We start from the raw sequence: 13,110 nt of genomic DNA, 5'->3' as shown, positions 1-13,110 counted from the left end.
GCTATTCTACATTGAAGATAGATCTACATTTTTAAACTTACCCATTTACTTATAACCTACCTCCTCATTCAGTACACCTACCACTACCTAGTATCAGGCATTTTGCTAGACATTTAAGTGTGAGCAGTGAAACACACACATGGTCCTGTTCCTCAAGAGTTAATATTCTAGCTGGGGGAAGGTTTTTGTAAGACGCAAACCCATCCATTACTAGACCTCTTCACCTGCCCCAAGGCAATTCAGATTCAACATATCTACACTAAACTAATTTTCTTAACAAAAATGTGGCTACTTCTTATTTCTTTACCGATTCAGTACACTAAGAAGGAAACCTTGAAAGTCATCTTAAGCTTTTTTCTCGCCCTCTTCCTCTGCAGCTTTCAAGTTTCAGAGATACCAAGTCCTTTCATGCTGGTTCTAAACTTTGTTTTAAATCCTTTCATGCTGGTTCTAAACTTTGTTTTAAATACCTTACTCTCTTTGTTGGCACTACAATGGAGGTTCTTGTGATGTTCCATCTGTACCGTCATGATAGCATTATCTGTTCTTTATTCCTCTGGATACCTACCTACTTCTACTCCAGCCTTCATACTACTCTCAGAAAAATCTCTAACATAAGTCTGATTATTCTGCCCTGATTAAAATAGTTTGATTGCCTTGTCACTAAGAGAAAAAAATTTCAGTATCCATAATTGGACATTCAAGATCCTTCACAACTTGACCTTAGGCTGCCTGTTCGGCCTTGTCTCCCCATTCTTTACTTCAGCCACACTGTACTATTGGTATGCCTCTTACAACTCGATTTCTTTCATTTTTAAGAGAGTGCCCTATATTTCCCCCATGAAAGTTCTCTTCACACTGTCCTTCTGCTCATATGACATACTGTAATTTTTTTTTTTTACAAAACCAGGTCAGGTGTCTAAGGACTACAGTGGAAGCCATCAGGCAATTAATGGTTTCTGTTGTAGATCATATTTTTCTTAATTTTTAAAAATTTTATTGCTAATATTTTAGCATATTCTTACTGTGTCTGACACATAATAAAGACTAAATAAATACTTGTGTAATTTACTATGGAATTCTGCTTTGAAGCATAAAAGTATAAACTAGAATTCAACAGCAGTGGAATTTATTAAACTTTTAAAATTTAATTCTTCAAACAGATTTTATGCCGCATGTGTAGTTCTTGGATTGCAGTATTTACATGAACACAAAATTGTCTATAGGTAAGTAAATTTTTAATACTTCCTAATGTCTTATTTTGGTGTAAATTAGAATTAAAGATAGTTAAGGATATTTTGTCTTTAATCAACTTCTTTTTTTTTTAATTTATTTATTTTCAGAGAGAGGGGAAGGGAAGGAGAGAGGGAGAGAAGTATCAATGTGTGGTTGCCTCTCATGTGTCCCCTACTGGGAACTGGCCTGCAACCCAGGCACGTGCCCTGACTGGGAATCGAACCGCAATCCTGTGGTTCACAGGCCTGTGCTCAATCCACTGAGCTACACCAGCCAGGGCTTTAATCAACTTCTTAATATTCACTTTCATATGATAAGTTGACCTCTCTAAAAGTTAAATTTCAATTTTGAAAGACATGGTTAACATTATAATTATATGATAACCCTTTTTGTTCTTGAACCTCTGCCCATTACATAATTACAGTAGTCAGATTATAAGTTGGCCTCTGATAACAAAATTCACTAACAATGTTCATCCTTGTTAGTGTTTTATGTTCAACAGATTTACTACAGAAAGGTCCTGTAAACCGTAGTATTCGAGGGTTTTCCGTGATAAGCATCACCGTGCTGCCTTTATTGCCTTTATTAACTCCTGCTGTCAACTAAACAGTGTACTTTGGTGGCGTAATTGATTTATGTCTGGCACAAGCACCTTTCAAATTGCAAAACTGTAGCAAATGGTTTGTAGCCCAGCAGCTAGCTAGCTAGTGTATGGGCCATGCTTGGAATAGCATGGCTCAGGACCAGTGATTTTCAACCTTTCTCATCTCATGGCAAACATAAACTAATTACAAAATTCTACAGCACACCAAAAACTGTATTTTCTCCCCTTCTGACCAAAAAAATAGGTATAATTTGATTCGTTCACACCAGACAGCTATTGTTGTGTTGGCTGTTGTCATGTTTTTGTTTGACAACCTAAGGGAAAAGAGGTCAGTGCCCCTGACTAAATGATCACATTTTAACAATTCTTGGGGCACACTGGTTGAAAAGATAGCTGTAGACCAGACAAATTATGGAAAGGCCAGTCAGAATTAGAAGACTATAAACATCAGTTTATTCAGACTTCTAACTATTTTCATGGTAAAAATTCATAATTGTACTTTACTCTCAGGATAAAATATTTTCACCTTAATTTGTAATCAATTAGTATGGACATGTAGCTTTCTTTTTATTTTAAATTATACTCTTAGAAAGTTAAACCTGCTCCCCCGATACTTTATTTATACTATTAAACATTTCTTTTTTATGGGTGGTATGTAGGTATACTTCCAAGTTACTCGAAGTCTGATGATCATAACTAACAAATTAATAAAATCTGAGTTAGTTACTTGAACTCCTGTCGTGCTTTAAAATGTATATTTAAATAGAAAAAATGCTCCTCATTAAATACAGTTTTCCTTACCTGTATAACAGAGGAAAATTATTCAGAAAATACGTACAGTAAAAAACTTCTCAAAAGGAAGAAAAATGAATGTTTTTAATAATAGTATTTAAATCTCAAATCATAACTTGAAAAGCTTGTTTTTAGTAAAAAGAAAATATAACTCCTAGTGAAATTTTTAACTACACTATCTACTGATTTTATTGATTTTTTTTATTTCCATTTTTTTAAATCCTGAACAGAGATTTGAAATTGGATAACTTATTGCTAGATACAGAGGGCTTTGTGAAAATTGCTGATTTTGGTCTTTGCAAAGAAGGTAATTGGACAGTTTAAAGTTTCTTTTTTAATAAATTACTATTTCTTTGTACTTTGTTAGTTTTTAAGTTTGTGGAAAGTAGAATGTATTTTTAACTTTAATTTATTCTTTATTAAAACATTATGTGTTGTTCGTGTAACCTAATTATCACATTATTAAGAATTCTGTGGGCATGAATATGGTTAGGTTTTCAGAAATTATAGTGTAAAACAAAGATTCTCTTTGTATGATTAATAATGATTCTCTATTCTATAAAAACACTGGTTAAGCACCAAAGTTTTCACTTTGCTGGGATCCCCTAGAGAGCACAGGTGGCAAACACAAGGCCCACAGGCCACATCCCACCCTCCACCTTGTTTTATCCAACTTGGCACCTTGTTTCTACCCAGCAGTAGCGCTGAGCTCTCACTTAACTGTTAAGGAGTAGTTACATTTACACAGTCCTAAAATGACATTTGGCCCTTTGAACGCAACCTTGAGGGTAATGTGGCCCCTGGTGAAAATGAATTTGACACACCTGATATACAGCAAATTATAAATTAGGCCTAATAACTTCTCTCCAGCTTCTTAAAACTTTTACCATTTTCAAATAGAAAAGAAATGTGTATAGTCCAAGAATCCTTTCTGTATATTCAAAGTTAAATAAATAAGTAAACTGGAGAAATTTGAATCAGAGGTAGCTACCAAAGTGTACAGAACACAGATTTAGGCATTAGACAGTCTTAGGTTTGAATCCTGGCTTTGCCACTTATTTGCACTCTATTTTTGGAGGAGTTACTTTTAACCTCATTGAGTGTTTGAGTGTTTCCTCAGTTATAAAATAAACATAATCCTCATTGTTTACAAGTATTACAAGAATTGGAGATCAATATGTGGCACAGTGCTTGACATATAGTAAATAGTTATTCTTTCTTACTTTTACATTTAATACACTGTATTATAACACATTGTATATTTCCCCCTCTACATTGGTAGTTTCTTACTTGTTCAGCTTTGTTTCCATAGCACATAACATAGTACTTGACATACCCAAAATGTTCAGTGAATGTTCAATTAGTAAGTAGTAAGAGAAGGAATGAGTAAATGAATGAACGAATAAATGAATGAATGAAGTTTGTAAGTATATGTCTGTTAGTTACCCACTGACCTCCTAATTACTGAATCCGATAAAACTGTTTTCCTTTTCTTAGACTTCTTTGAATTGGACCCTGTTGATTTATCAGTAAATGCTTTTGTTCTTCAGAGTAATCCCTTATTGCTCTTCACTTCTAGTTTTTAACTAATAACTATGGGTTAATGATTCCCAAATCTACTATTTCCTTTCTTAATATTTATTCAGCTGTCTACTAGACAGCTCTACCTGAATAGTCAATAGGTATCTCAAATGCTATATAAACAAAGTTTCTTTTCCTCAGATATTCTAGTTCAGGGGTCCCCAACTTCCAGGCCTCAGACCAGTACTGGTCCAGGTTTATTAGGAGCCAGGCCGCACAGCAGGAGGTGAGCTTGAGGTTATCGTGCTTGAATCATCCCAAGTCATCACCTCCCACCCTCCATCCATGGAAAAATTGTCTTCCACGAAGCCAATCCCTGGTGCCAAAAAAGTTGGGAACCACTGGTCTAGTTTGTAGTTGATAATGACATAGTCCTCTCAATCTCCCAGTTTGAAAATATGGAATATCCTGGACTGTGTTCTGTGCTCTACTTTCCACATCCAATTAGTCATCAAATTTTGCTGATATCTACCTCCTTAATGTATCTTAAATATTTTATTTCCTCTCTAATGCTTTCTACCATCATTATATTTTGACAAGAGTACTTTCATAGCCTCTTAACCTTTTCCATCTCTAGTTTTTTTCTCCCTCAAATCAGTCAGCCATGTAAAGGCCAAAATGCTCTAGGGATCCACATAAATACAAACATAACTATGGCACACCCCTGCTAAAAGTCCTTCAATGGCCAAAATTGCTACACATTGCCCTTCTTGATCTGCCTGCCAGCCTTTCCAGCCAGATCTCTTGCTGCCTGCCATCTGCTTAGTACTTTCTGCTTCAGCAGCAGCAAACTGCTTACAGTCTGTCTCTCCACCACTGTTACCCATCCCAACTCCATTTGCTAATTAATGTCTGCTCATCCTTCAGACTCAGCTCAAGTGTCACCTGTTCGTATAAGCTTCCTGAGACTCCTCTCTTATCCCAACTCTTGAGTCAGCTTTAAGAGTCATTTACGTGTTTCCATAATAATCTTTCTTTACCCTATCATTATAAAATTATCAATATGTATTTGTTTTCCTCCAGTTTCCTGTAAGCTTCTTAAGAATTGTGTCTTAACTGTAATTTTTATGTTCCCACCACTTGGCATGGATGCCTAGAAAGTAGTAGGTGCTCAGAAAATAGGTATTCAATAACCAGATTAAGTGTATATTGATTCATTATCATAAAAATATACATTGTGTATTACAATAATAATAGCTAACATTTTTGAACACTTACTGTGTGCCAAGCACTTTGCCAAATGCTTCATATTTATTTAAATTATAACAATCTTATGAAAGTTGGTAGATCAGAAGAGGAAACTAGGCTTTGAGTTAAGACAAATTCCCCATGCTCTCATGGCTAACAAATGACAAAGCTGGTATTTAAACCCAGATATTTATGGCTCCAGAGCCTGATGTTAACTACTTATGTGGAGTTTTACCAATTTGAAAGCTTAGATAATTGGTCCTACTTTCAATTTCCTTTAAAACTATCAGGACAAGAAAATTTATTATAATGAATTATATATAACTATATTACTATAAATATATATGTATCACATTAAAATACTACAGGTTTATAATACTATTTTAAAACTAAGGGAAAAATTAGAGTATATTTAACCCAAAAGCATGACATATGTAACATGTTCTAGTTATATAACCAGGGCACAGAATAAAAATCAGTAAATTAGTTCTGTTTCCATGTTTGCTAACCAGTTTTTTTCTAATCTTGGCTAGGGTATTTAAAAAGATTGTGTGCATGTGTGTGTGTGTATGTGTGTGTGTATTCATTCAACTCTTTTTACAAATAATATTTTATTGAAGAAAAAAATATGACCAATATTAAGGGAATTTTGCAAATATATGTGCTCAATATATTTATGAGCATATTATGCCCTTCATGACTTGATCTGCAGACTTACAAATTTGTTTGAAAGTTCAGTCATTAAAAATGTATACCTTTTTATATTTAGAATTGAGGTCTTTCAAGTGCTTTCATAAGAAGATGCTTATGAGCTTTTAACACTTTAGAATGCATTGAGCCATTATCTTCAATATGTAGAATGTATATTTGATTAACTAAATTATAGGGAATGTATATTTGAAAACTAGTTAGCTAAAATTATTAAAACCTTATCTCTATATTATATAACACATTTGGTGAGCTCTTGATTTTCCAAAGGTTGCTTTTTGGTAATTTCCAAACTATACTTAGTGTTATTGTTATAATGAAGCAAATAAACTTACTAAAAAGATTGAATTAAAAAAATAATAGAACTTGAAGCTTACAATCAGTTCCTTTTATGTCAACTTCTTGGCATTGCTTGTAATGACAAGAAAAATTAAGTATGAAAGTTTTATTTTTACCTACTAATTAAAGAATAAAGTTGCTATTGCACAGTTTTCTACATATCAGTCTTTAACATTTTCTTTAAAAGTTTTGGTATATTGTGCATTTGGTCATCATGTACTTCATGCAACTTAATTTTGTTTCCTAAGGATACCTCCTAATTTTTATTCTAGATTTTTTTCTTTGCTAACAAATGATTAAATTTTACCTTTTTCAGGAATGGGATATGGAGACAGAACAAGCACATTTTGTGGCACTCCTGAATTTCTTGCCCCAGAAGTGTTAACAGAAACATCCTATACAAGGGCTGTAGATTGGTGGGGACTTGGTGTACTTATATATGAAATGCTTGTTGGAGAGGTAAGCAGTAAAAATGGGTTGGAAAGAAAAGAGGAAAGATGAGTGAAAGAATAAAGCATGCCATTTATAAAACCACTTAATATATTATTGTGTAAGTGGAACTTGTATGAATATTTATAATATATTAATAATTGCCTTTGTTTCTAAGATACAATAATATAGATCATTTCATAGGAAATAAAATAAGAGGAAAACTAATGAAAACAATGTATTCTATACCTACCTGTAAAGAAAAGTGAGCTATATCTTAGTCAAAAATAAATGTTACTTTCAAAAAATAATACAACAGAATTGAAAAAAATTAATGGTTTTTTTTCTTACTGTTTTCTTTAGATTTACTTGAAATAAATTTCTGGGAATAATTTAAGTTGTACACAGAAATTTTTACCATTTAGGAAATAGTGAATTATATCCAATTAATAAAACAGCAATAAGAGACTAATATATTTTGTTATAAATTGTCGGAAATGATAGAGTAAGAATCAATATTTAGACAAGTAATTAAAAACTACTTAGAAAAACTTGATAAGCTCCAGATGCAAGAAACATTCTCTCCTGGGATTGGTTCATTGTTCTACAGTTTCCCCAGTGCCAGCAATCCTTCTTGTACATCCTTGGCATAAATAAGTTAGTAGCTCAATGAAGGAATGACCAAATTATTGAATGTCAGTTATTTCTAAAATTTTGTTCTGTGATTGTCATATACTGGCACTTATTCCAAACAAGCAAATAAATGATTTTAATTTATCCAAATGGCAGCCCTTTTGGGAATGTCAAATTGGAGTGAATACTTGGAAAAGGAAGGAAAGAACTGTTTATCCTGTGCTAAGCACTTCTCTATGTCCTTAATAAATGTTAGCTCATTTAATTTTTTCAGCAGCCTTTGATGTGCTCAGTAGTAGTCTTACATCCATTTTCCGTTGTGTAAGTGGAGACAAGCAGAGGTTAGGAGGTTTGAAGACTGCTCTAAGTCACCCAGTTCTCATGGGGTAGAGTTGGAATATTAAACCCTGGCTCTCTAGCTTCAGTGTCTGTCTCTAAACCATTATGCTTTGCTGCTTCTAGAATAGTCCACTCATCCCGTTTCTGTTCTTAAAACCAATGGTCCAGAACTGAATGTTTTACATCTCTTTAGAAAAGCTACTGTATGATGTTTTAGGGTTGAAAGATGTATTTTATCCCTAGTCCATGGTGGTCTTTCTAAGAATGCCAGAAGTACTCATAATAGTGGTTTCTGTAAATTCAGGCATTCTTCAAATTCTTTTTTAAAAATAACATTTTTGTTGCTTTGTTTTTTAAATGTAGCATTTAGTTACATATGAGATTTAAGTTACTAAAGACTATGTTTACTAAACTATGATAAAATTGAGGTTTGGCTAAAGTGTCCATCAAATTTCTATTGTTACAAATAATTGAAAACTCACTGGCTATATTACGCATATTCAGATTTGTATTTCAAATTTGTTTCTGTATTCGTGCAAGTTTTGAAGACTAGGAAGACCCCGGGAATAAACAAATGTACCAGTTTTCCTTTTCCTGTGCCAAATGATGTATCAGTGAAGTAACCTTAGATGTGGGGATTAGATGTTTGACATCGGAATAGACTATTGCATTTTTATATGTGTTCAAAACAATTTTATTAGTGTTTGTTATTAGCTTAAAATCTATTTGAAGAAACAAGGAATTTTAACATCTTAACAAATATAAAGATAGATCTTTACTATTCAGAGACTTACAGAGTGACAGTTTTAAGCACAAAATTGACTGATCAAGTAAAATACAAAAAGTGCTTTGGATTACCACTTGAAATTCTGATTGAGAATCCTTATGAAATAGAATTTTCCCCTGACTTATCTCAATACCAGAAAGAAATTATATTGTCCCCACATGGTAGGTGTTGATTTATGTATTTTTGAATGAGTGAATGAATAAACTAGAGTTTTGACAGAAAAGTTTGAAATTATCTTAGATATGAGCAATGGCATGGGCAGCTCAGCTTTAGGAAGTTGAGTTCTGAATTCATTTTCACAGCTTCCTTAGATCAAGAACCCTCTCTTTCTATTGATATTGCCTGCTGTGTGGTTCTTATTCTTCAGTACCTTTTAGGAAGCAAGCAATCAAATCTAAGCCATCTGAAATGCTGAGGTAATAAAGGTGAAATTCTGAGGTAATAATTTTATAGCCACATTTTCAACATGGTTGAGAGCTTATGTTATGCTGAATGGAGTTTAACTACTTTTTTATGAGTTGGTTTCATTTTTGTCTTATGAGTAATAATTTTAATACTCTGCTTCTTACTGAAATGCCCCAAGACCTGTTGTGTGTAGAGTAATACATATATCTGGAAACATGTGGCTTTGGAGTTCCTTTCAGCTTAATTTTATTGGCAGCTGCTTCTTAGTGCAGTTATTATGCCTGCAGATTTTCTCCTTGTTTTATGACAGTTAATTTACTGTTGACTCTGAAATTCAAAGCATATCCATAGCTGACCTGTTGCCACAAACAGTGATTTCCTCTGAAGTAACACTTACCACATTCACCTGCTCGTTTCCTCTGTCTTTCCGCAATATTGACCTTCTTAAAGTTTGTGTCTATTATCTAAATATTTCCCACGATCTAGTAGACACTTAAAATTATGTACTGTCTGGCTAGACAAATGAATTAAACAAAACAATTGAATGGAATGAAATGAAAAATAATATGAAGTAATTTGACCAAATTTGTTAAAGATCTGTGAAATAAATTCAAGGAAGATTTCAGTAAGAGTACATTGTGTATCCTATGGATGACAGATATGTATCTGTGGTGGCTTCTTCTAGTCCTTGTTTGTGTGGTGTTTTGGTGGGGTTTTTAAATTTTTTTTAATGCCTTTTTTTTTAATTTTTTAATTTTTAGAGAGGGGAAAGGAGGGAGAAAGAGAGGGAGAGAAACATCTATGTATGGTTGCCTCTTGAGCATCCCTTACTGGGGACCTGGCCTGCAACCCAGGCGTGTGCCCTGACTGGGAATCAAGCTAGCGATCCTTTGGTTCGCAAGCAGGCACTCAGTCCACTGAGCCACACCAGTCAGGGCTGGTTCTTGTATTTTTAGTGCAAGTGTTTTATTGTAATTTTTTTCATTACCATTTATTCCCCACATACCCTCTCCCACCTCCACCCATCCCCCTCCTCCCAACAATCACCGCACTGTTGTTCATGACCATCAGTCCTTTTTCTTTTTTGCTCAATCCCTCCGGCCCTTAATCCCCCTTACCCCCAGAGCTGTCAGCCTGCTCTCTCTCTCTGAGTCTGTCTCTGTTTTGTTTATTAGTTCAGTTTGACCACCTGGTGCTTGCTTGTTCTTTGGATAGCTGATAAGATTTTACTGTATTGAAAATTATTTTGACTTACACAAAGATATTTCTTCTAGTCTCCCTTTCCTGGTGATGATGAAGAGGAGGTTTTTGATAGTATTGTCAATGATGAAGTAAGGTATCCAAGGTTCTTATCTACAGAAGCCATTTCAATAATGAGAAGGGTAAGAATTAATGATTTATAAACTACTCAATTTTTTTATATTGAAGGACATTTCTCAGTAGAACTCTAGAAGTTGTTCATAGATGCATGATTGAGACAAGTACATACCAATAAGAAATCTAGATCTTTGTAGGTTATGAGAATATCAGTGAAGTTGCTGTTTTTATTTGGACATTTTTACTTTATCGTGTTAGCTATTACGAAGAAATCCAGAGAGGCGCCTTGGAGCTGGTGAGAAAGATGCAGAAGATGTGAAAAAGCATCCATTTTTCCGAGTAAGTATGAAAGTTTAGTGTTTTGTTTTGTTTTTTTCTGAAACTAACAATCAGGAGTGGGACACTAAAGCGGTCATTTTATATTTTGTAATCTAGCTAATTGATTGGATTGCTCTGATGGACAAAAAAGTCAAGCCGCCATTTGTACCTACCATTAGAGGACGGGAAGATGTTAGTAATTTTGATGATGAATTTACCTCAGAAGCACCTATTCTGACTCCACCTCGAGAACCAAGGATACTTTCAGAAGAGGAACAAGTAATGTTCAGAGATTTTGACTACATTGCTGATTGGTGTTAAGTTCCTAGACACTGTGAAACCGAGCAGACTGACTACAAGATGACCTCTTAAAAATAGCGAACCTTTCATTTGCTCTCTGTGCCACCAGTAGCTTCTGAGTTTGTTGTTTGTTTTTTTTTAACACATGAAGATTTGTTCTAAAGTACTTCTAATACCTTCTTGAAAAGTAGTTTCTTGATGTATTTTCAGCATAAATCTGAGCACTGGAAACAGTTTCATGGAGATAAGCTGAATGAGTATCAGCTGTGAAAATCTAGCACAAATACTTTTAGATCAATAGTCTTAAAAAAAAGGAAAAAAATTCTCCTCTATAATCCCTAGTTTTGCCATATGCCTGCGTTAGCAGAAGGAAAATGAATCAGTTAACTTCACTTGGCTGGGGTTTTTTTTGTTTTGTTTTGTTTTGTTTTTATGGAAAAAGGGCTTGGAGTGCTATTCCTATTCACAGATAGTATGATTCTTTTTAAATAAGGCAAATGCTCTTTTTTTTTAAAAGAAATTAATGTCAAAAAAGTAGTGGTAGTTTGTGCACATTTTTAGGCTTTTTTAATTAAATGAATTGATGTCTTGTTTTATAAGTTTTTTTGTATTTATTAGGAGAACATTTTTATTGCCTTATCTTTACCAACCATGTAACAAAACCTCATAGCTTTCCAACAGAGCTACTTGCCAAACAATTTTTTGTTTATTAGACCATTATGAAATGAACAGGAACAACTAAACATCAACATTTACTAAAATATTTAAGAATGAGAACTTCTGATTAGCCTGAACCAAGATACTGTGTTATCTGTATGCATTCCCAAAGTCTAGACCCTCCGTGTGTTCAGTCATGCCTTCTTCCAAAATCAGTGAACTGATTGATGCTGTTCTTGATATTCATTGTACATTTTATCAACCTAGTTCATCTTGTTCTTGTATCTACTGTAGAAGGGAACTATATCTTTGTTAAAACATAGAGATTATTATGGTATACATGCTGTGAACATGTATATTTGCAAGTTGTAATGTATTCTATGTTGTAGGTTTATTATTTAATTTCACCACTTCATCACTTTTGTACAGTGGCCAAGCAGACACCTCAGACTCCAGCATTTACGTTAAGTGCATTTGTACATTTTAGGCCACTGGATCCAGATTTTATATTGGCAGTTACTAAGGGCAAAAGCAATATATTATAACAGAATGTATAAATATTTTTGATAAAACAGTCTATATTTTATAAAAATTATTATAACACTAAAGCTGTACCTCAAAAGTCTCAAAAACAATTTGATCAAGTACTTTTTACAACTCTTCAGAGGATCCTTCTGTGGCTTTTGTAATGCTCTTACAGGAAAGTCTTTTTGTAAGCCATGACTTTTCCACTTGCCTGGAGTTGTTTGTGGGTTTTTTTATTTGTTTGTTCATTTGTTCTCCCCAGTCCATAACTTCATTGTTTCTTTTTAGTTCAGTAACATCTTTGATTCTGTGCTTAGCATATTAGGGTCATCATACCTCAGGAATAGCAGGTTGTTAACTAACCCTACTAAATTAACCATTTAATCGCAGTGATGTCATGTGTTAAAAAATTGTTCAAGTTTAAATTTGAGAAACATGAAAGCACATTTGTTTATAGAGAGTTGAGCTAAAAACGTTTATAAATAGTTCAGCCTTCCTAGGGTGCACTGGCATATTTTTGTTGTACTCAGAGCAATTAAAATTGTTCAGAGATAATTCATATTTCCTTTCAAACTGATTATTGCCCAAGATCCTTTGGGGGATAATATTCTAAACAGAGCAGTATGTTGTTTCAAGTTATTTTTAAATGCCAGTTAACTTTTGGTAAAGGACAATAGAGGATCATAGCTTAATTGTCTGGCTTTAATTTAAACAGTATTAACACAACATTTAAAAAACACTAAATACTTTTGAGGTACAGTCTATTCACCTTTTCTGGTTCTCAAAAATGTATAAAAAGCAATGTCTAAAGTAGGCTTTTAGCATTAAAAACTGACAGCGTTTTTGTAACTACACAATGTACAGAAATTTTTATAAATTGAAGCCAATCACTAAAAAAATTAGAGGGCAGGGTATATTCACACAATTAAGCTGAAGAAAGCACTAATTTTTT

The 13,110-nt window shown here is 33.7% G+C and overlaps 1 protein-coding gene across 2 annotated transcripts in view; it reads left to right on the top strand.

Moving 5' to 3' along the window:
- PKN2 (protein kinase N2) overlaps positions 1–11,722 on the top strand; it is a 127,804-nt gene extending 116,082 nt beyond the window's left edge. For both annotated transcript variants that reach the window (XM_037060915.1, XM_037060914.1), the window contains exons 17-22: positions 1,164–1,226; positions 2,863–2,939; positions 6,765–6,907; positions 10,316–10,423; positions 10,617–10,697; positions 10,794–11,722. In XM_037060915.1, coding sequence (XP_036916810.1) covers positions 1,164–1,226; positions 2,863–2,939; positions 6,765–6,907; positions 10,316–10,423; positions 10,617–10,697; positions 10,794–10,997 — 676 coding nt within the window. In that variant the 3' untranslated portion in view covers positions 10,998–11,722. The remainder of the gene's footprint in view (positions 1–1,163; positions 1,227–2,862; positions 2,940–6,764; positions 6,908–10,315; positions 10,424–10,616; positions 10,698–10,793) is intronic.
- The last annotated feature ends 1,388 nt before the right edge of the window (positions 11,723–13,110 follow it).

This window comes from Sturnira hondurensis, unplaced genomic scaffold (genome assembly GCF_014824575.4).
Source record: "Sturnira hondurensis isolate 20B ecotype Veracruz unplaced genomic scaffold, ASM1482457v3 Scaffold0013063, whole genome shotgun sequence".
NCBI lineage: Eukaryota > Metazoa > Chordata > Mammalia > Chiroptera > Phyllostomidae > Sturnira > Sturnira hondurensis.
This window is presented reverse-complemented; position numbering and strand designations above follow the sequence as displayed.